A 23,453-nucleotide genomic window follows, 5' to 3' on the forward strand; every position below is an offset into this window, starting at 1 on the left:
TTTTGCTTGCTCTTCAGTATTCCAGAGTTCAGAGTCTGGTTTCTCTCACTTTCCATTTCGGTTTTTCCTGCATGTTTGTGTTTCTAATTTGCAGTCCCTTATTCTGTATCAGGGAAGGGTCGATCTGTGTTCTGCGGATGTGACTGAGATGCTGTATTTCTATTAGCGTGTAGGGACTTGTAGACGTGCGGCTTGTTCTGTTACCCCAGTAGGTGATGTATTAGTGTTCTAAGGCCTGCTATAATATTTGCATTGCTGCCTTTTCATCGGTAAGCTTGCTGCTGTTTGAGTTCTGAGACTTGGTGCTGGTATGGCAGGGTACAGCAAGGTTTAGGTGTCTTTTTTGTTTGTTTGTTTGTTACTTCACAAAAGTGTTTGGCAGTGGAGGGTGTTTGGTTTGCTGTTACTGAGGTGAGTGTGTGTGTGTGTGTGGAAGAGAGAGAATTGAGTGAGTGTGCATGTGTGTGAGAGTCTGTGGGTGAATGAGGTATAAGAGTGTGTGTGTGTGTGTGTGTGAGAGTCTGTGGGTGAATGAGGTATAAGAGTGTGTGTGTGTGTGTGTGAGAGAGTATGCGAGTGAACATGCAAGGTGTATGTGTATCTGAGAAAGTTTGTGTGCATGCTGCTACCAGTGCATGTATCCCCCGCTAATATGCAACAATCTCAGGGTGCCTGGAAATCAAAAGTTCCCAGGTATGGTTATCTCCCCCCCAAAAAAACCTGGTGCAAGGAGGGAATGGTAATGCGCTGATAGATCTGCTCATTATTAGGCAAAATCCTGTATGTCAAATAACAGGGCTTGTCTCGAAATTTTCAAGCTGTAATATTTGGTCTAATGTTGGCTGCAAATCAAAAGTTACCGCTAACGTTTCCTGGAAGCACCAAGACCCTAATGTGCATCCCGATGCTCCTGGGACTGTCATTTTAAGGGCCCAAGCAGCCCAGTGCCCAACCCCTGGGGAGAGACCCTCTGTCCCAGCCCCCATCACTGTCCCTTGAGATGGTCAAAGTAAAAAAAAAACCGAATGTGCAAAGTCCAATGTCCTGAAGAGCAAGCCACCTCCCCCTTTGTGAAAAAAAATCCCCCTCCCGGACCTCCTGCCTGCCCCCCTGACTCCCACTCACCAGCCGCTATCAAGCAGGCTCTGGTGCTCTAGAAGGCCCCGGGGGGGGGGGGGGGGTGTGTTGCTCCAGGCCCTGCACCTCCAATTTTCAGAACGGCACCGGCCAGCTGATGTTAAACCTGATGACAGCTGGAAACGCAGGATTTGAGCCCTGGTGCCTTGATTCTCAAGTCACTGTTCTAACCACTAGGGCCGCTCCTCCTCTCGTCCTCTTGGCGGAGTCTCTGCATGGAAGTCTAGAAAGGACACTGACATCTCGTGGCCTGCTTTCTGCTTGTGTTCCCTCCAGGGGGCCGGCTGCACTGCCCTGGTGGTGGCTGTCGTCGCGAGGAAGCTGGAGCTCACCAAAGCCGAAAAACATGTGCACAATTTCATGATGGACACACAGCTGACCAAGCGGGTAAGGAAACAGGAAGGCAAAAGGACCATAAACTGCCCACAGCCGGGTATCGACCTTTAGGCTCAGACTTCTTAATGATGATTCTTCTAGGCTGGGTGAGCCCCAAATAATGGCTCATTTGAACTGTTCCCCAGCTAATAGCGCAGCTCTGAGTATCCCAGTCATTTTACTGAGCTTAGGTTCCCCAGACTCTCCCATACAGCGATGAGAGTTCTGGCCTACAGAAATGCTGGTTTCCTCTTAACTAGTCACTGAAATGGACTGCGACTTTGGACGGGCAGACAGCTCAGAGCAATGGTTTGAACTCCGAATTCTGGTGTTGATTCTGCCGAGGAGCATCGCTAGAGAATGGCCCCCTTCTCCAGCCTCAGCTTGTTGCCCTTCTGCTTTATCCCTGCAGGTAAAAAATGCTGCTGCCAATGTACTCAGGGAAACGTGGCTTATCTATAAACACACCAAGCTGGTGAAGAAAATCGACCATGCCAAGGTCCGAAAACACCAACGCAAGTTCTTACAAGCCATCCATCAGTAAGTGCCGGCTCTCTGCCTTCTACCTGGGACTTGCAGCTCCTACCTCTACAAAAGCAAAAATGCGTCAGAGGGTCATGTGCAGCAGCCCAACCCTCTCAAATGCGATGTGCAGTGGACCTTACCCCCCAAGCAATGTTTCTATTAGCCTCAGGCCACTAAATCTAGACGAGCACCCCCACAACATTTCCTTGGCCTGGGCCCGCTCTAACAGTACATCTGTATGGGGCCACCACATAGCACTGGTGCACTTGCACTGTGTATTAAGGACATAGGTATTCCCTCGCTCTCTGCAGTACCTGGAAATGGGAGGCGTTTGTCTCCACTAAGCCCCTCTGAGGTTCTGGGGAGATCCTGGGCAGAAGCTGAAGACTGATGTATGCTTCAAAGATGTGTTTATGTTGGTTACTGCACTGCTCTGTTTTGCTTCCTCATCGTGTGGTACGTTCTTTCTCCCCAAATTGCCACACCACCAGGCACTCTTATGTCAGGCTGGGCTCGTGTTGCCAGGGGAGAGGTATCGTATCCAGCACTGCTAAGGGAAGGCTGCAGCTCCCCCACCTAGAGATGCGGAGCCAAGGCTGAGCAGAAGTGCAAGGTGGGGATTGGGGGAGAGAGGGGAAGAGAACGGGAGGAGACCTGAGAAGGACAGAGAGAGAGAGAGAGAGAAAGTCATTAATTAAGAAGAAACAGATGGCAACATAGTTGGGACTCTATGGTAGAAAGGCAGATAAGAAGTTGTGACCACAGCTGTGCTCCAGTGGTTTTCAGGGTGTGTGTTTTACTTATTGCAATTTATTACCTGCTTTTTGAAAAAATATCATCCAAGGTGATGTACAGCATAGTAAACACCAATAAATAAACAGTGATACAGAGATATAATGACCCATAGTACATATAACCTAAACGCAAAAACCTTCATATAAAGACTCTGTGCCTGAAGGGCAGAGCATACATAAAACAAGACAAAAAGGAACAGTGATGAAGGCACATAATAACCCATGTTACATACTGCTCCATAGTAGAAGGAAGAAAGGAAAACCCATAGAAGCTAAAGGATCCAAGATATTATCCTGATCCAATGGCATACCTAAGAAATCACTGGCATTTGTAGGTGGCACGGTCGGTCATATGAGGCTTGATCTTTTCTTAGAGGGGGAAGGAGAATACGTTTGTTTACTTTAAACCATGTTCTCCGTAGACAGTAGGGTGAATTAGCCATGACACGTGGCTGATGTCATTCGATGGCGCCAAACAGACCCTTCTCTCTTAGCTCATACAGCTTTTGCTCTACTGAGCAGGTATGGAAGTTCCCGCATGGGCGTTGGCTCATGCGCTCCCTCAGTTGATTTTAGAACTAAGTCTAGCTAGCAACTCGACTCTCCAGGGAGGCAAGCGGGTATTTAGCATGGCTAATTCATTCTGCTGTCTGCGAAGAACAATGTTTATGGTAAGCAAACTTGATTTCTCCGTCAACAAGCAGTGCTGAATTAGCCATGAATTAGCTTGGGAGTGCCAAGCTAAGAGTTGCAATGGAGTACTTACTGAAAAAGCAACCCATGGAGAGTAGACTACTGGGTGAACAGGCTACTGAAAACTGCTTGACCAAATTTACTGTCACTTCTTGACAGATTGTCCAAATTGTAATGGAACATGACGGTGTGCACTGATGACAAGTTGCAGCTTTGCAAAGGTCTTCAATAGGTACAGCTTGCAGACGAGCCATTGGGGCAGCTATGGCTCTTTCTTGATGAGCCTTAACAGAGTCTGTAATGTGGAGGCTAGCGAGTGCATAGCAATACATGATACATTTTGCTAGCCAATTGGACAATGTACATTTAGCAAATGCTATGCCCAGGTGGTTAGGATCATAATAGATGAATAGCTGTGAGGCCTAATGATGTGGCTGAGTTATTTTTTGGCAGTAAGCCAAGGTTTTTTACAGTCCAATATAAGAAGGGTTTTCTCACCTCCATGAGCTTGTGGCCTTGGAAAGAACATGGGTAACATGATGGCTTGATTCACATGAAAAGCTGACACCACTTTCGATGGGAACTTTGGGTGGGTGCAGAGCACCACCCTATTGTGGAAGAACTGCATATATATGTTGAGTAATCTACCAATGCCTAAAGCTCACTGACTTTCTGGTTGAGGTAATCACAACCAGAAATAACACTTTCTATGTGAGGAACTTCAAAGAAGCCATTCCCAATGGCTTCATAAGCTGTAAGAGAACAACATTAAGATCCCATGGAACAGGTGGCCTGGTCCCTGGGTGTTTAGCATTCCATAGTCTTTTCATAAACCTTGACACTAAAGGCTGAGTGGACCTTGACTGAAGAGATACTGAGTCCTGAGTAGGAAAGACAGAAGCAGCTTACATATTTCACATGCAAACAGGTCCAGGGAGTTTTGTTGACACAAGGATGAGAACGATTTCCATTTAAAGCTGTAAGCCCTTCTAGCTGAGGGTTTCCTTTTAGATACTAGTATGTCTTCAACTTCCTTGGGTAAGGAAAACGATGTGATCAGTGAGCTCTCAACTTCCAGGCTGTCAAGTTGAGAGAGAGAAGGTTCAGATGATACAGACAGCTCTCTTCTTGAGTCAATAATGATGGGTTGGCCCCTGGAGGAATCAGGAGCTGATGGGCACTTGTACCAGGTATAAGAGCCACACTTATCTGGGCCATGCTGGTGCGATAATTATCAGGTGGGCCCTGTCCTTGAGCACTTTTTGCACTGTCCTGGCTAACAGCAGAATCGGTGGAAAAGCAAACATGAGATCTGCATTCCAGGTGAGCAGAAAAACATCCTGAGAGGACTTGAGTTTGTTTGAAAGAATGGAACAAAATCTTTCCAGCTTTCTGTTTTTCTCCAATGTGAAAAGGTTAATTGAGGGGTGTCCCCAAACGTCGAACAGCCTATTGGCTATTGACTAATGTAGAAACCATTTGTGAGAACTAAACATGCTGGAAATCCCTGGAAGGTAGGTCGCTTGCAGAACTGCTTGATGGTTGCATGCCCATTGCCATATTCTTATCACCTCCTGGCAGAGAGTCCATGATCTCATGCTTCCTTGCTTGTTGACATAAAATATGGCTACTTGATTGTCAGTTTGAATGAGAATTCTGTTTCCTCTGAGGAGATGTGAGAAAACTCTCAAGACTTGTCTGATTGCTCGAAGCTCTAATAGATTGATTTGGAGCAGTTGTTCTACTGGCGTCCAAGTTCAATGAGTTTGGAAGAGACCTGTGCATGATTCCCATCCAATCGGGATGTCGATAACATTACCCGATAGAGAAGAAGATGGAGCGAAATCTCTCCTATAAAATGTATGGGTCTAATCACCAGCAGAGCTCTCTTTTCATTTCTTACAAGACATTCACCAAAGATTGAGTTAACTGGTCCCACTGGGAACAGAGGCCATATCAAAACATTACTTATAATGCACAAGCTTCTTAGCACAAAGTCTCTGCTATGGATTAGCTTTCTACTGAGAATATACCAACCTACAAGACATCTTAGATCCCAAGAAAGAGGGATTCTTGAAGTATCCTCAGTGAAATTTATTTATTTAGATTTTTATATTCCGCTTTTCGGCACTTCAAAGTGCACATCAAAGCGGATTACATTTATGCATCACAAGAGGCTGTGCTTTTTCTATCACTGCACCTGTGATGCAGAACACAATTTTGGAAGTGTTGAGATTGCCGGAATGTACAAAAACTTTTAAAGCATCCCTTAAATTTTATCTGCTGGGACTAGCATTTCTGTAATTGACGGTTAACAGAAAATTATAGAATGGAACAGCTTCCATGGTGATTGTGCTATTGGCAGTTTATGTTCTGTATTTATAATTGTAGTTATTACGTATGCACCATGTTTAGATTTCTGGGACTATTGTGTATGTTTTTTGCACATCGCCTAGGGCCTTGGCATGGGCGATGAATACATTTTAATAAATACAAATACAAATCATAGTGCATGTATGTAGAGCTGGGTTACAGAGACCAAATGAACTACTGCCGCCATGTGACCCAGAACAATTAGCAAGTCCCTGGTTGTTGTCTAATCCGTGTTCACCAAGGGACCTGAGGATATCCACTCGATCTGCTGGAAGAAACACTCTTTCCTTAAAAGAGTCTATCCATACCCTGATGAATTTGATTTTCTCAGACAGGATCAGGGTTGATTTCTCAAAGTTTACTTGGAACCCTAAGAATTACAGGAGTTGAATTGTTCTTCCCAGGGAGGTCAACACACCTTTTTGGAAAGTTGCAGTAACTAGCCAGTCATCCAGTTAAAACATGACGCCCTGTTGATGGAGATGTGCTGCTACCACAACTAGGCATTTGGCAAAGACCATTGGTGCCACTGAAAGACCGAAAGGGAGTACCCAGTTCTGGTAGTGAGAGGATTCCACTACAAAGCAAAGATAATGCCAGTAGGAGAGATGGATGGGTATGTGGGCTTACGTGCCTTTCAAATCCAGGGCACACACCCATTTCCCCGCCTAGATGAAGGGAAGACTGGTGTGGAGAGAGTCCATCTTGAATTTCTCCTGTGTAACAGATGCTTGTTCAGACTTCAGAAATCCAGGATGGGTCATAATCCACTTAATTTCTTGGGAATGAGGAAATAGCAGGAATAGAACCCCTGGCCATGTTAGTCAGTCAAGACAGGTTCTAGTATTCACTGCTGGAGAGGCGACTCCACCTCCATGTGGAGCTGCAGTGAGTAAGACAGATCTGGACTGAAGACTGAGCAATGGGGATGTGTTGGTAGTTGGGAGAAATGCAAATGGTAACCAGATTTCACAATTTTCAATACCCAGTGATCTTTGGTGATTCCACTCCTTCAGGCAGAGATAACTTCTCTCTTGTCCAGAGGGGTTGAGGGCTGTATTTGAAGATTGGTCAAAACTTGGTCTAGGTTTTGGCTGGACCTGTTGTGTTGGTGCCTTTCATGCTGTCAGCCTAGAGTTAGTGCTGTGGAAGCAGACGAAGAGTCTGGTATCGCAGGAAGGGTATCTCTAAAAGTACGAATGCTTATAAGCGAAGTAGGGATCCCTTGAAATTGACTGTTGCCTCAAGTTGGTTGAGAGCGACTGGACTTCCACATGTTGCTCCTTGATCTGAGCTGCCGTTTCCTAGAGTTTGTCTCTGACGAGATAATCTCCTAGGCAGAGAACATCTAGCTTATCATGGACATCATCGCATGAACTGCTGACCCTTAACCAAACAATGCGGTGCGCCTCTATGGAGGTGAACAATGAGTGGACTATTGTGTCAAATGCCTTATATACTGAACAAATAAGAGGGCATACATTTTCTTCTGTGTCTAGGAGCAGCTGTGGATATGCGGAATCTCCCTCCAATCATGTAGAACTGGTCTGCGGAAATGCATGGAACTCTGGAACACTTTCTTCCCAAAGTTGTCCAGCAGTCTGGGATCTTTCCTTGGCAAAGTGTTGGAAAATATCCTCATTTTCTTTGCTCATTTTAGTGCTGACTCCACGTGTACTGATTGGTGAGACATCTGTGTTGCGACCGTCACTTCCCGACAGCTTCACTCCGCCTACCTTTCCTTTTCTGCGACTCCTCCTGCTCTTCACGGACGCCTGGCTGCCGCGGCGTCCGTCTGCCGTCCTCTCCGGCGTCCCCGGACTGGCTTGGGCGCTGCCTCCCGCCATGCTCCTCAGGTACCTTAGGGCGCGCGCGCCGCACGGCCCTCATTCTTATTTCCTCATTGGCGCGTTCCTCAGGGGCGACCCCCTGTGATGACGTCACGCTGCCCGGATATTTAAACCTACAGTTTATTGCTAGCCGTTGATTTAGCAAGGGTGATCTTACGGATGGGATTCGCTCTCCGTATCCAGCTTCTCTGCCTTCCAACTTCCATTGGACTCTTTCTGCTAACGGGGTACCCGCTCCTCGGGGGCCTCTTTGGTTCTTTCAGGTCGCTGTCAGGTAACCGGTACTCGCTCCTCGAGGGTCCATGTTCCCACTTGGAAGAATTCACTACAGACACCATCAGTGAGTACTACTATCATCCACTCCTCAGAGCTGTCTCCCTGGAACCAGGTACTTGCTCCTCGAGGGTCTGCCCCCGTTCCAGTGCCAGTGCCATCTCCTACGTGGAACCGCTGTGTGAGTACTTTGCCAACAAGTCTCTCTACCTCCAGGGGTCTGGTACTCGCTCCTCGAGGACCAGCTCTCCTTATCTTGGGGCTTCTCCATATTTGGGACTCTGTGAATGTTCTATTGTACTCACTTTCTCAGTTCTCTCCACTACAGCACTGCTTCCAGAGAAATTCTGTTCCAGCGCCCTGGGGAATATTAGCCCAGCTGGGCTATAATCTTCTACTCACTACTGCCACCTCTGGTGGCTTCTCAAAATGCCTAAATAAAGAACTATCTGTGTTTGTGTGTCCAGAGCTAAGCCTGACCTGTGGCCCCTCATGGGACTCCCCCCTCCCATGGGCGTGGTCAGCTGCCACAGTGTCCAACGGTCCACCCAAACCTCACTAACTATAACAGATTGCTAACTCCATGGATCCGGCACAGCTCAATGCCTTGCAGGCCATTCCCGGCCTGGCTTGGCGCATTGCTGAACAACAGGACGCATTGGAGAAACTCACTTCTGCGTTTCATCAGCTGCACACACAGAAGGATCAAAGCGCTGCTTCCAGTAATGAAGGTCAGTTACCTGAAGTAACTATAAAGACTATGGTACCTCTGGCTGCTCCAGTTCGTTTCTCTGGAGAGATTCAAAGAACTAGAGGTTTCCTAAATCAGTGCTGCATGCATTTTGCATTACAGCCTCCTCACTTCCCCACAGCTTACGCCAAGACTACTTATATTCTATCTTATCTTGATGGAAGGGCCTTGTGTTGGGCCTCCACGCTGTGAGAACTTAAGGATCCAATTCTGCAGGATATTGACGGATTTTTGGATTTGTTTAAATCCGTTTTTGATGATCCTGCTCGAGTGACCGTTGCTGGTTCTGCTCTGGTGGACCTGAAGCAAGGCAACCGACCACTGGCTGATTTTGCAATAGAGTTCAAGACTCTTGCTACCAAATTATGCTGGGATTCTAAATGTCTGAAAACCTTCTTCTTCAGAGGACTGGATACTCGCTTGAAAGACGAGCTGGCCGCTCGTGAGACACCTGACTCGCTGGATGAACTTGTGGCTTTGGCCACTAGAATTGACCACCGGCTTCGTGATAAGGTGAAAGAACTCAAGCCTAGTAAAGGACCGGTTCAGAAGGAGGTTCGTGCTGAACCTGCACTTCAGATGATTCCAGCAATACCTGTCACCAGTGGAGAGGAACCAATGCAACTTGGTCGCAGTCATCTGACTTCAAAAGAGAGAAGACTTCGGAAGAGGCATGACCTGTCAATTCGTCCGGGAAATGGACGGGCCTAAGTCCTGCGGGAGGACTGTTCTTAGGCCTTACTACGCCCTCTCCTCCACTCTCTCTCCCAGTCTCCCTGATCTGCGACCGTCCGAAATTCAAACTCTTGCCCTGGTGGATTCAGGGGCAGGAGGCAACTTTATACTTCGACGCCTAGTGGAACATTTGAGGACTCCCCTCATCACTTTGAAGATTCCATTGCTCTTATCATCTATCCATGGAGAGCCTTTGCCAGGTGACGTGACCCATCACACCGAATCGGTAACCCTCCGCACCGGAATCCCTCCATACTGAGTTAATTTCCTTCTTTGTGTTAGAGAAGGCCATGCACCCTATCATTCTGGGGTTACCCTGGTTGCAATCGCATCATCCTCAATTCGACTGGGCCACCTTGGAACTCTCCCGCTGGGGCCCAGGTTGTCATGGCAAGTGTCTTAAGGAGGTTTCTCCTGTCCTCTGCATGCCTATAACTCCAGTGATGCCAGGAATGCCGCGTCAATACGCATCATTCGCTGATGTGTTCTCCAAAGAAGCTGCTGACATCCTTCTTCCACATAGATCTTACGACTGTGCCATAAGGCTGAAACCAAACACTGAACCTCCTAAAGGATGGGTCTATCCACTCTCTGCAATAGAGAATAAGGCTTTGTCCGAGTACATCGAGGAGAATTTACAGAAAGGATTCATTAGATCATCAAGGTCTCCGCCTACCTTTCCTTTTCTGCGACTTCTCTTCACGGATGCCTGGCTGCCGCAGATTCCGCCTGCCTTCTCTCCGGTGTCTCCGGACCGGCTTGGGCGCTGCCTCCAGCCATGCTCTTCAGGTACCTTAGGGCGCGTGTGTCCAGAGCTGAGCCTGACCTGTGCCCCCTCATGAGACTTCACCCCGTGGGCGTGGTCAGCTGCCACAGTGTTCAAGGGTCCACCCAAACCTCACTAACTATAACAATCTGTACCACTCCAAAATCTGGGGATTTCTGGAGTCTATGCTTCAGATCTAATTTCTTCCATATTCTTGTCTGCAATACTTGCAGGATCAAATGGATTAGAATGGCTGCTGTCTTCACTAGAGTGTCTAGAATCTGTAAAAGGTTGAAGACTTTTGTGCATGGGTCCTTGTCCTTATGGACGTTGACCCTCCAATCCCTTACCCAGCTTGCCCAAAAACCTGGAATAAAAGGGGTCCACTGGTGGAGACGAATGTTCCAGATGCTCAAGTAGGGGGTCAGAGGGAATCCCTGTTGATCCTGCCTCTGATCCAAGGAATGAAGAGACACTGATCCAGGACCCCAGTGATGAAGCAGGACAAAAGAAGTCCTTGATCACACCAGAAGGGAGGGGAGTACTCCTGGTGAATGTCTTTTGATTGGCTAGACTCTTCTGTGAGAGAATGGCAAGGTCTTGAATCTCCTCATGGAGGTTCTGATTGGGTATCTCTTGGGTCAAGGGTAAAAGAGACTCCTTCTTGAAGGAGCAACTCCAATACCCTGGAAAGAAGAGGTTGAATGGTGTCCTTCTTGTCCTTAGTCACCAGGAAGGCAAAGAAAGCCTTCACCAACTCTGCTATTTTGTCCAAAAGCTTCCTTGCCTTCTGGACAGGACTTGGGGGTAGCACATCCTCTTCAGAAACCAAGATGGAGTCTTCTTGAAAACTCGCTGGACTTGTAATATTTGTCTGGGGGAGGGGGAAACATTAGATATTAATGGTACCACCGGGCAGATGGGTGTCTCCAGTCAAAGACCTTTGCTTAAGTAACATACAGCACTGCGAATGTTGTGTAGCACTATAGAAATAAGTAGTAGTAGTAGTAAGTGATCTTGATGGGGAAATTGCCCTTGAAATAGGGGGAGGTAAGTGGAGTATAACCCCTTGCGTACCCCTGTTACAGGTTCACTCTGTGGGTGTGGGAAGACACATATCCAGTGCCCTGAAACACAAACAAAGCTGGTATCCTGTCCAGTAGGATCCACTGCCCTGAAACACAAAAGAGCACTGCTAGTATCCTGCAGGCTCCCTTCCTGAAAGGATCTGCTACACAAAGCATTTCAAGCCACATTCACACCCTGAGTCAGCACAAGTATAGATTCCAGGATAAGTAGTGTTTTATTACTAATGCTAAATTCTGCTCCAGCAAGCACCGCTGCAATGATAATACAGATATAGCAAAGATAATAGTTGCAATAATGTAGTACAAATACTTTTCTTACAATTATTAGGCGGCTGAAGGTTCAGGATTCTCTCTCTCTGGCTGTCCCTCTTCCCTCTCCCTCCAATGCCTCTGTTAATTATACCCTCTTTGTCTGCACATATTAAAGCATGTTTTGAGAAATGCATGAAATTTCCTAAAACAAGGTTCAGAGAGAGAAAACAACTAGCATTTTTTTGTGACCCTAACTCCTTCACCACAGGGCCTGTGCATTTGTTATTGCTTTTTCTTTCCCCCACACTTGTTATACAGTCATGTGAAGCACAGATAAGTGATGAGAACCCTGAATCCAATGCGGCCTACCTTCTGAATATATCCTGTCAAGCTTGTCAGACTTAGGGCAAGCAATCCCATTACAGCCCACCCCCCTCCCCCATCCTCCCTGAGACTGGCAATTTGAGGAATAGCTGCATCAGTAGCATGAAGGCCCATGCAACAGTGCTGATATGCACTCCAAGGCTTGAGGCATCAAGGGAGGAAGCATTATTGGTGTTACGGCTTGAGGTAATGACTGCTCCAGGGCTCAATGCATCAATAGTACCAGAGCTTGGTGTGCCGGCAAACGATACGTCTTCAGTTCAGTGCTTCATACATCGATTCCACCATCGATTTCTGAAGTGGGTAGGAAAATTGGTGGTTAGTTTGTCATACAATACCCAACACACTTATTTATAATTATATGTTTTACTTATAAGTCTGAGAATAAGCAATAAAAGCATACAAGATTAGAGTTTGCATTAAAGAATATATACAAAAATACTTCCCCTTACAGTTTCCAATGTGAGTCTGATATATCTTTGGGAAAGATGGAAAAACAGCGTTGGAAAGCCAGGAACAGTTTATTAGGCACTTCAATAACTACTGTAATGTTCAACAAGCTTTTTCTCTGATCTGTTCTTTCTCTGATTTCAAACAGTTAGCTTGAAGTTGGTCTTTTTATGTTGATTCTGCTGACCTTAGTCCTAGTTTTAGTTTTTCTCTGGGCTATTCCTATATGTTCTTGAGGCCCCAGCTGTCTGTCCTTATCACATCAGCAAACAGTTAGGTTTGCCAAGTGACTACTAGCCTGTTTTCCCTGATATCTGCAAAGTTAGCCTCCTGAATAACTGCTCTTTAATATATCTGATCTCACGGCTTGTTTCTTGTTACAAGCAGGCTAAGAAAAATGGCATATTTATTCTCAGAACTTATAGGCCTTACATTAAATAATTACACTAGTAATATTAGTGATTCTCTGCTCCACTACTTTCTATTATGGTACAAAGTTCTTCATGTAAACTAAATAGCTGCTTAAAATAATTTCCCACGTTCCACCCGCCAGATATTGGAGCAAAGCAATCACTAATAAGAGTTGTTCATTTATAATTCCACCTGGTGCAGAGAAAGGCTAAGCACATGAGTCATAATTGCTTTACAATACTTATCAAAATAGTAATTCCAAGTATAATAGCAAGGTTAATGCAAACATAAATCAGTATTTTCTTTTCCCATACCTTAATCTGGTCCCACCATGCACACATACTAACAGCCCAATCAGGTTCTTTGGCCAATCCTGGGGGAAGTTTATAGTTTCCAATTAACCATTTAGTGCTGTTTATTACCTGTGGGGTATGATCAATAATCTCTGTGCAACACTGGGCACAGAGTCCATCATTTAATACCTGGCAAACACCCCCTTTTTCTGCCAGGATTAAATCTGATGCCACACGGTTATCCATGGCATAATGATGAGTTTCAGCTAATTGATGTGCTAGAGCACGGAGATTATCCTGGGTAGATTTCTTAAGGGTTTATACTAATGCTTATAAGCACAGAACAGCAGTAGAGAGAGTTGGAAAATGGGAACCATGCAGAACTCATTAATCTTTGGTTTTCTTCAACAGTATTAGGTATATATTGTAAGGCATTCTGATTGTCCTGATCAGAGGAATCCAGGGAGGGGAGATCTTCTAAGGTTTTCCATTCATGAGGGGACGACTCCGACATAGATAACGTTAAGAAGCAGCTGGAACAGTGAGTCAGTATCGTCTCCCTCATTTGCACAACTTAGTTTGAAAGGTCGGCCTTATACAGAAATCAGAAACTGCTCCGAGATTTTGTGTCCACTGCGCTTGGCAGCTCATTCTGCCCTGGATAACCCTCCGCAGGGAGCCTTTCACACAACACCGGCGTTTTCTCCTTATACGGACACCATCATTGGTTTATGTATTGGAAACCCTCTGGCATTACTATAAGTTGATTTTCTGGGCCCCTGTCCCTCCCGACGCAGCCATGTCGGGGGACCGAAACCTCCTTTCAATTACTCATGAATAAAAGGTGGGAACGCTTAATTTAATGTTTTCCTTGCTTCATTTTTTCGATTAATCCAACATAAGGATCCGTGAACTCTTAGCGCTATACCATCCTTATTTGTGGTTTTCACCGATAGTGTATACCCCTCACCATCTCCACTTCCTATTTGCCAAAGCTCTATGATAACCATTAGGGGAGGCAAATCTCCCTCCTTATCACTTTGACAAATTGCAGATCTCACTTCTGTCCAGGTAGAGCTGGAAGTACAGAGGAAATTCCCTAAATTCAGTTCTTCAGCAATAAAATTCATCTTACATTCCCACATTCTTAACTCTTTGTCTGTTTATAACTTTTAAACAAAAAAGGTAATTCTGTGCTATGGAAACCAATTTTTTACTCCCGTTTGTGTAGGAAAGGCACAGTCAGACTTGCATATCCCCCACGTTCCCTCTTCCTTGCTAGTTTCATTCCCCTTATCAGTTAACTCTTCAGTTCCCTGTGTCTTTTCAGTTTTTAAAGCACTGATAATCAACTCTATAGTATTAAAATTGTTAATGTTCTGATTAGAGGGATTTTCCTGTCCCTTTGTAACCAAATTCTGCATTTCAACATTACGGGTCTCAACTGCAAATGCACATGGATACTGAGCACAATTTCCTGGATCTGAAGCAGAGTCCACCGCACACAGCATTTCTTCAACTTGGTGCTGTTCGTCAGCTATATCCTTCTTAAGAGTATCCTGACAATTAAAATGATGGCGGCAGACAGACAAAAGCATCAAACATGCCTTCAAATTGTTCCTAACACCTTCCGACTTATACCAGGAGAGGCAGATAACTATTTCAGAGGTCAAGTCAGAACTCTGTCCCAGCCTCTGTCCCAGCCTCTGTCCCAGCCTCTGTCACATCAGCTGTCTCTGTTTGGCTTAGTAATTGTGATGCAGCATTCAGTTTGTTGTGACTGGTCCAGCCAGACACAGTATCAGAAACCTGGTCAGCGGGAACATTACTAGACATACACATGATCCAAGAATTAAAAGCAAGAAGGACACACTTTGTTTTGTCATTCTACGCCATTTACTTACTATATAGCAATGTAACAAACAAACTAGGAGACAAATAAACATCAATCCCATCTCGTTGCCAAATGTAGTGGATAGGAAAATTGGTGGTTATTTTGTCATAGAATACACAACACACTTATTTATAAGTATATACATTTTACTTATAAGTTTGAGAATAAGCAATAAAAGCATACAAAATTAGTTTGCATTAAAGAATATATACAAAAATACTTCCCCTCATAGTTTCTAATGTGAGCCTGATATATCTTTGGAAAGTTGGAAACACAGCATTGGAAAAGCTGGAACTTAATTAACCACTGTAATGTTCAACAAGCTTTTCTTCTGATCTGTTCTTTCTCTGATTTCAAACAGTTAGCTTGAAGTTGTTCTTTTTATGTTGATTCTACTGACCCTTTGTCCTAGTTTTAGTTTTTCTCTGGGCTATTCCTATATGTTCTTGAGGCCCCAATTGTCTGTCCTTATCACATCAGCAAACAGGTGTGGCCAAGGGGCTACTGTCCTGTGTTCCCTGATATCTGCACACTTAGCATCCTGAGTAACTGCTCTTTAATATATCTGATCTCATGACTTGTTTCTTGTTACAAGCAGGCTAAGAAAAATGGCATATTTATTCTCAGAACTTATAGACCTTATATCAAATAATTACATTAGCAATATTAGTGATTTTCTGCTCCACTACTTTCTATCGCGGTACAAAGTTCTTCCTGTAAACTAAATAGCTGCTTAAAATAATTTCCCACAGTGTCAAGGCCTGGTGCTTCTTTGGCATCAATGGCACTGCCGGCTCTGAGGTACGATGCTTTTTCGTTTTAATCAGCCCCAAGCTCCATGGTGCATGTGGAAGGCTTAGCTGATGCCTGAGAATGGTGCTTTTTCTGTTTACTCAATTCCGGTGAAGTTGAGGGGCTCCAGGCCTGCTCCAACGAGGAGGGAGGTTTACTTGAGGAGCTCCTGTTCAATTTGATACCAAAGAGCTAGACTAGGCTCTGCTCCAGAATGAGGAACAGCTGCAGCTCTTCAGAGGCTTACACAGTTCCTCCATCTTCCAGGCTCTGGACTTGAGAGCCCAGAGACATCCGGCCACAGTGGTAGTAGTCTGATTGGAAATGATCAGTTCCCAGGCACCAATAATAAATATCATGGCCATCCGTGATTTTCTATGAAAACCTTCTTCCTTTTTTTTTTTTTAATAGCACTGAAAAGTGTTGTTTTGGGAATGGGAGGGGCAGCAAGCCAACAAAGTAATTGAAAAAGATTAGAAAACTGAAGATACTAGGTGATATCACTGAAAGAAAAAACAGAGAGAGAGAGAGAAAGGGTACATGTCTGTGCTGATGCTCGGACAAAAAAAAAAAGAGGGTCTCCCAAAGCAGCCCCCGCGTGAGAATTTCTGCACATGTTCAGAACAGTAAAAGCTCTATGAGCTAAGAAAGGTTCCTTTTGGCACCAGCGGTTGATGTCACCCATGTGTCTTAGCTAATTCAACCCTGCTTGTCGACAGAGAGCTGGTATGTGTCTCATAGGATTTCTATGAGATATCTCCGCCCAGATGAACTGAACAGGTTGATCCATTCCTGCTTTTGCTTCCTTATATGCATGGACTTGTAGTTCTGATTTTTCCTATTGATGTCCCTAAGTAAACCACCTGTGGCGGGGTCTGTCTTTGATGGTCCTTCAACACATGACAATGACATGAAATAGGTTCCCTACATAAGCCAGAACTATAGATCTCTGCAGGCGATGGGGCAAAAGCTGGGCAGTGATTCAGCCTATTCAGTTGAATCGGCAACGCTAGTGTCGCTTTCCTGGTGTCTGTCATATTATTAAATTTCTGTGTTGTGTTTTGTCTCCGTTTTGCCAAATCCTTCCCCTCCCGAGAGCTCAGAAGTAAGTTAGCCTGATGTGTCCTGGGAATGCTGACTGTCCTCTGACTGCGACAAGCATGCTTTCACAAACAATCTGGTGAAAAACTGTCCCACCCTGCTCTCTGTCTGCTCTGAGCCTTTGCAGCTACTGTACAGTAATCCCAGCACCACACCTCTCAGGGCAGCATGCCGCTCTCCTACATCACGCCAAGGCAACAGGCTCTGGCTCTAGACAACTCTCAGATCCCTTTGCTTTACTAATTAAGATCTCCCACTGAATCCTGGAAGTTGGAGTCTTGCTCCTGGCCTAAGGCTATAACAAACCTCTATTTATTTATTTGTTTAAAACATTTAAGGCATTCTTGCTTTACTAACCTTGCATGGGGAATGCTTGAATAACTGAGAGTTATGGAGAACGTTGAACTGTTCATGTGCTCGTCTTAAGTTATCTTAAAACATTCTGGGATTTGTAGTTCTATTTTTGTGCCCCAAAGCGGGATTTCAGATGGCAGAATAGTGCGGGAGGCGTTTGGTCTGTGGGTATGAGGAAAGCAGTGTTTAGGGGTTCAAGGGGGCTCTCAACGCTGCTGAAACAGACTTCTTTAATCCTGTCCAATGCATCCTCTAATATTAAATGAAGTATTTAAAAAACGGTTCTGGTGATTTTTGGTGCTGAACTGCAGACGTTAGCGTCAGGCTTACTGATCCTTCTGAGCCATAACATTGTCTAAGTTCATTCTGAACAAGAGAAAGCACATCCTCTGGAGCCTGTGGGGATCTGTCAGGGGATGGGTGTTTTCTAAAGCCTGTTTAACTGTTCCAGTCATCCATGCAAACCCAGGGCAGTATGGAAGGCCGCAGGAAAACACTGCAGAGTTCTTGCCATACTGAGAAAAGAAGGAAAATCTCTTCTTAGCTGACAACTGAGAGAATTTGGGCAATAAGTCAAGAAGCTGAGGAGAAGAAAGAACAGGAGGAGGAGCAGAAGGCTCTCTCTCAATACCTCTTATCCAGAAATAACTAAATGGACTCCATCCTAGCTGTGAAAAGAGACTCACCAGGGGCAAGGAACAATGCATGCCGCATTCAGGGGGTGCAGGAAGAGCCCTCTTCCACGCTGTGTGGGAATGAATGAGGGGAGCAGACGTCCCACGTGCAAGGGGCATAACTGCCTCAGTGGTGCATGGCATGACTTTTTGCATTTGTGGGGGGGAGGGAGGCTAAAACGTCCTGGCTGAAAGCATGGTGCCACACTCCCCAAGCAGGGCCCCTTCCTCCCACTTCCATGGAGTCTGACTGTGACACGCAGTAATGCCCTCCCGATGGGGAGCTCATCCATCCTGCATGAAACTGTGCATGGAGTTGGTAAAGGACCTTCTCTTTGCAGCCTTCCTTGCCCCTTCACGGATTGGATTACCAGACATTTCCAGGTCTCAAAGGGCAGGATGGGATCAACCTGGGTTTGCAGAGGTGCACGAGGAGTGTGTAGTTCTAATTGTCCTGAGAAAATCCAGATTACAAGTCCCCTCTGTGCAATGGGCCAAAGCTAGGAATAAGTCTACCCTTACTCATCTGGCAATCAAAACTGCCTGCTGGCAGCTATCTCCAGGTGATAAGGGGCACTGGAAGCAGACCTGGTGTTTTCTCTCTTATTTTCTAGCTTTCTGCTTAGAGAAAGAAAATGAAAAATGGCAGGACTGGGTTACTGGGGCCTTTTGGGAAGAGATCTGTCAAGCACTTTACACTAGGACCTGCTATTTCATTCCCAAGGAAACCCAGCTCTTTATTTTAGTATTCCTCCTTCCCGATGGTGTTGTGGTCAGGCCAAACATCCACTACATAAATGTGCTGGGGGCAAGCTGAGGTCCGGTGTTAGCTAAATGGATGGAATAGCTATGGACTCAGAGGGAAATGGGCACGCTGATGGCTAACCTGACGGGGGGGATGGGAGAAGGGTCTGAGAATTGTGGAAGCCTTCTTCTCAGTTCATTGATACAGTTTAAGACCTGTTTTGTGTAAGGTTTCAACAGCTTCTCGGATTTCAAAATGAAGACTTGTGGGATCTTTATAGTTTGTATTCTCGAAATGTAAGAAACATAAAATTACCAAAAGAAACATCCAGGCCTGGTTCCAAATGCCCCTCAGGAGCAGGAGTTAGTATCTCTGAGGACTTCTAGGCCCAGGAGAAGAGAGGCAGCAGCCCCTCCTGCTCTTCATAGTGCTGGATCTGCATGGAACACATCTTTGTCTTAGCTGGACAGTATCACTTTGTGAGCTGCTTTAGGTTGGACTGTGTCTCAGGAAGGAGGTATAAGAATAATATGATAACATAATGTTCTCCCACCCTGGACTGGTCACACAGCTCTCCCATATTTGTATGCACGTCTCGCATGCTCTTACGGCAACTCGCCATGTCTGTGTGTATGGAGGTAGGCCCCCCCCTCCTATTACCCGCCAACCCTTTCCCGACACCGTAATGAAACTCTCTTCCGCTTTCTCCTGCCCAGGCTGCGGAGCGTGAAGATGGAGCAAAGGAAGTTAAATGACCAAGCGAACACCCTGGTGGACGTAGCGAAGGTGAGCAGTCCCATTCATCCTGTCTAGGATTCCCCTACACTCGCCCATAAATTTCCCTCATCCCACACTCCAAGAAACCTCTGCCCCCACTACCCCGCCATTGTCTGGGAAGAGGGAGAGAGGGTCAATGTCTGGCCAAGGGCAGCAGAAGAAGGATGGAACCAGAGGGCAAAACTGACCAAGGGAAATGTTTTTACAGTCCTAAGATTAGAAACGATCGAGATGTCCGCTATCATTCACAAATAATCCAGGCATATTCTTAGTTGTTAAGAATGTAAATATTGTGCTGTTCAATTTCTCCCCTTCCATCCCAAGTTTATTTTCCTTGTTTTTTGTAACTTTCCCTCTCCCTTTTTCTGATTCACTGTATTTAAAGTTCAAGGTTCTTATTGAAAATATTGTTTTTTACGTTACGTTATGCTTTACACTCCTTGTTATTTGTAAACCGGGTTGATGTGATGCCTGTCATGAAACTCGGTATAACAAAAACAATAAATAAATAAATAAATAAATAAGAAGGCCAATGGGCACAGAAGAGATGAGGGACACTGCAAAGAAAACTAACTATAAAGAACAAACAAACATTTTTATTCCATCAAAGAACCATGCAACGGTGTAATTCCATTGACACAGCAAGAATGATTGTACTCACAAATAATGTTTTCATTCGGAGCCCTACTACACACCGACTTCAGTGTGATGAGGTGGTGGTTCTCCTGTAGCCAAATATGTGTATACAACGACCCCCAGTTATTTTGCTCACTGCCCTCTCTCTCTGGCCTCTCCCCAGACCCAGAACGTGATGTACGACATGGTCTCGGACCTCCAGGAGAGGAATGAGGACTTGGAAAAGCGCATCGTCACCCTGGAGGCCAAGATCGACTCGCTTGGGGTCAGCCTACAGGCACTGCCGGGGCTCATCACCCAGGCCATCTTGCAGCAACAGCGGGAACTGGCCAGAGGGCAAGCCCCGCTGCCCCCCCCCACGACGGGCAGCTCGGAGAGGTCCTGGACGCCGCCGGCGCCGCGGAGGCGGAAGTCACCCTCCACAGCCCCGCCCTCATCTTCCGACAGCGGATGAGCTGGGCGGGGACCTTGAAACCCAGGCGGGTTCTGTTTGGCCATTGTGTGGCTGATACAAAGTTTGCTTTTTTCTATAAAGCCCTATTATTATTACATTGTTGAAGTTCGAGATGCTGGAGTGAAGTTACATATGTACCATAGAGATTTATATTTTTTTACCCATATTTGTTTTTTTATATATATAATTATATCTATCTATATTTGTCTAGAGGGCTGCTGCTGCCAGTATCTTGGGCAGCTCCCATGCTTTTGGGAGTGTGGAGCGACCCCCAGGAATATGTCCAGTGGCATCTGAATCCCCTCACTTGGGGCTGACGGGGGTTCTTTGGCTCTTCCTTCTGCCATCTGCCCCAGGTGTGGCCACTGAGAGCCTCCATGATGCCCCCTGACTTGCAGGGACTTAGAGAAGGTTCTCCATTGTGTTCCCCATTCTGCTTTGCTTTCCCCCTTTTGTTATCTCCCGCTGTGCGTTCTCTTTCTATGGGAGAAACTAGAGGCGAGGTCCCGGGAAGGTGGTCAGACCGGGCTGCAGATGCGAGGGCTTGGCTTGGTCCTAATACCAAAGGAATTGATGTAGCTTCCTTTCTTTCTCATGGAAGGTAGCTGGAGGGTGGAGGGGCGGCAGGAGGGAGAAGCGAGGTCTTTTGTATTCTCGGTGAAGCTTTACTGTGACTGCAAGCACCAAAAGGGATGCTGCAGTATTTGAAATCTCCAGCCCAGTGCTGCTAAGCCTCAAGGGGCTCCATCTTATGACAGGACAGGCCTTTACTGCCCTTTTTCATTGCTCATTCCCGGCCTAGTCCATGATTGTTAATAGGATAAGCATATCAGTTGCTTTTGGTCACTTTAATCTCTTTCTGTTTCATACTTATATATCATCCTTATCTTCAGAGTGAGTACTCTGTGAGTACTCAGATACCTTCATCTTGTACTTGTGCCATTCTGTCTGGAGCTGGCTGGCATTTTCTCCCTAGCGAAGGCCCAGAATGTGCTAATGGCATGAAAGATGTTGGATGTCCATGGAGTTCTCTGGTCATCTTTCTGAAACACAGATCGGTGTTAGAGATATACTGTACCCAATTCCTTCCTGCTGCTGTAAAGCTCAGAACCTTAACCCTCACAACCGCTGTATTCGCTTTAACACCTTCTCCCTCTGTTTATAATTATTGAGCACTGAAGCACATAGTGGACGGTCATTGCACTAGCCTGAGGTCATGTGGGATAGACTGAACCAGAGCAGTTCTCTCCAGCTCCCATTCTTGTTGCATTTTAGCCAGGACTAGAACCCTAGAATCCACTGGGAATGGGAGTTAGAAACTCAGGCGTGGCTCAACCCACTCCCAATGAACAGCTGGGAATCTGAGCAAGCCTGTGACATGGTTTAATCCCCTGTCACCACCGCATGGCAGGCATAAAGCCCAGCACGGGGGAGCAGCTGGAAAACTGCAGTATTAATTTGGAACAGGAGAAATGCCATCCATCACACAGAGTACAAGCTGACAAAAAAAACAACTTAAACATTATTATTTCAATGGGCAAAAGCCTCTGGTGGAGGTCAGGTCTGCAGGAGCCTAAAGAGAAGTGATCTAATGACTTTCGGCCTACTACAATTATGGGTGCATTAATCCAAAAACTGATAGCAAGGATCTACTTTCATGTTACATAATGATATATGCTGTACAACTAAGAACGAATTGCATATTAAGTATACAAGTGTAGAAACGTCTGTGCGATGTGGTAATCGGGGGTTGGCCTCTTCTGTCATCTTAGGCCCTTCTTCTTTCAAGGGTCCCTATAGAGACTCAATGTGTATCACACACATGGTGCCTGACACTTGCAAAGGGCCCGGCTTATCAGCTGGTTTTGAGACAACTACTAAAACTACTTACAATTCCTATAGCACTACTAGATGCAAATAGTGCTGTGCAGATCCTCGTAAGAGGCAGTGCCTGCCCCCATGCAGTTCACATGAGATAGCGTGTGCTGAGCCAGGGTTGCAGAGGGAAGAAAGAGGCCCCGAGAAGGATTACAATTAAAAGGATCAATTCCAAGAGAAAAAGCAGCTGGCTGATTCTGGATGGTTTGGGAGTGGCTGCAGGTGACTGAATCTGGAGAAACTGCAACAAAGAAAACTGATTAGGTATTACTACCTTGCCGGGAACTAAACATAATTAAATGCAAAGAATGGGTAAAGTGGCCAGAGAACTCCGTTCTGTAAGAAACTCGCCCAGTTCCTGTTTTAGCTTCTTGCATACCCAGAGATGAGTTCTACTCATGTCTGTAGGAAACCTAGAAACCTATCTTTGCCTACAACAGGGAGAAAGCAGCACTGGCTTTGCCTGTCTTTTGACGACGTGAGGTTTGGGAGTCTGTGGAAAGGCAGAGGATGACCCTGCTGTAGGGAGATATCTGCTAACTCGCCATATGCCCCCCACCTCATGGCGTTCCAGTGATGGGCACCTGCCGTTTGCCAGGGGCAGAAACCCACGTGCAGCAAGTACTTTGACCAATAACGGACAGAACTTCAAATCCCAGATTACTTTGGACAAGAACGTTTAAGATGGAAACCTGGAAGCGCCACAGCTGATCTGGTGAAGAGGGGCCTATTTTTCCTCAAAGGATGCCAAGCTAATAGAGTCCCTGCTGGAGATATTTTTGGGTGGGTGGGTGGGCTCCTTTCCGTGACTGGGTCTCCTGGTCGTTTTGCACCTTGTAATTCCGGATGGCACTGTGCATTCCCACGTGGGGCATTGCTGTGTCAGCCACAAATTAACGACAGACTTCTGTGCCGGGCAGATCCGGCAAGATTCCCATCCACTTTATAACGGAATGAGACGTATTTCTGTTAGTGCCTGGCTCACTGACACGCTGGCA

At 45.9% G+C, this 23,453-nt stretch overlaps 1 protein-coding gene across 3 annotated transcripts in view; it reads left to right on the top strand.

The window, feature by feature from the left end:
- KCNN1 (potassium calcium-activated channel subfamily N member 1) overlaps positions 1–23,248 on the top strand; it is a 140,445-nt gene extending 117,197 nt beyond the window's left edge. For all 3 annotated transcript variants that reach the window (XM_029613745.1, XM_029613743.1, XM_029613744.1), the window contains 4 exons: positions 1,414–1,524; positions 1,925–2,052; positions 19,427–19,496; positions 20,287–23,248. In XM_029613745.1, coding sequence (XP_029469605.1) covers positions 1,414–1,524; positions 1,925–2,052; positions 19,427–19,496; positions 20,287–20,577 — 600 coding nt within the window. In that variant the 3' untranslated portion in view covers positions 20,578–23,248. The remainder of the gene's footprint in view (positions 1–1,413; positions 1,525–1,924; positions 2,053–19,426; positions 19,497–20,286) is intronic.
- Positions 23,249–23,453: the final 205 nt, after the last annotated feature.

This window comes from Rhinatrema bivittatum, chromosome 8 (genome assembly GCF_901001135.1).
Source record: "Rhinatrema bivittatum chromosome 8, aRhiBiv1.1, whole genome shotgun sequence".
Classification (NCBI taxonomy): domain Eukaryota; kingdom Metazoa; phylum Chordata; class Amphibia; order Gymnophiona; family Rhinatrematidae; genus Rhinatrema; species Rhinatrema bivittatum.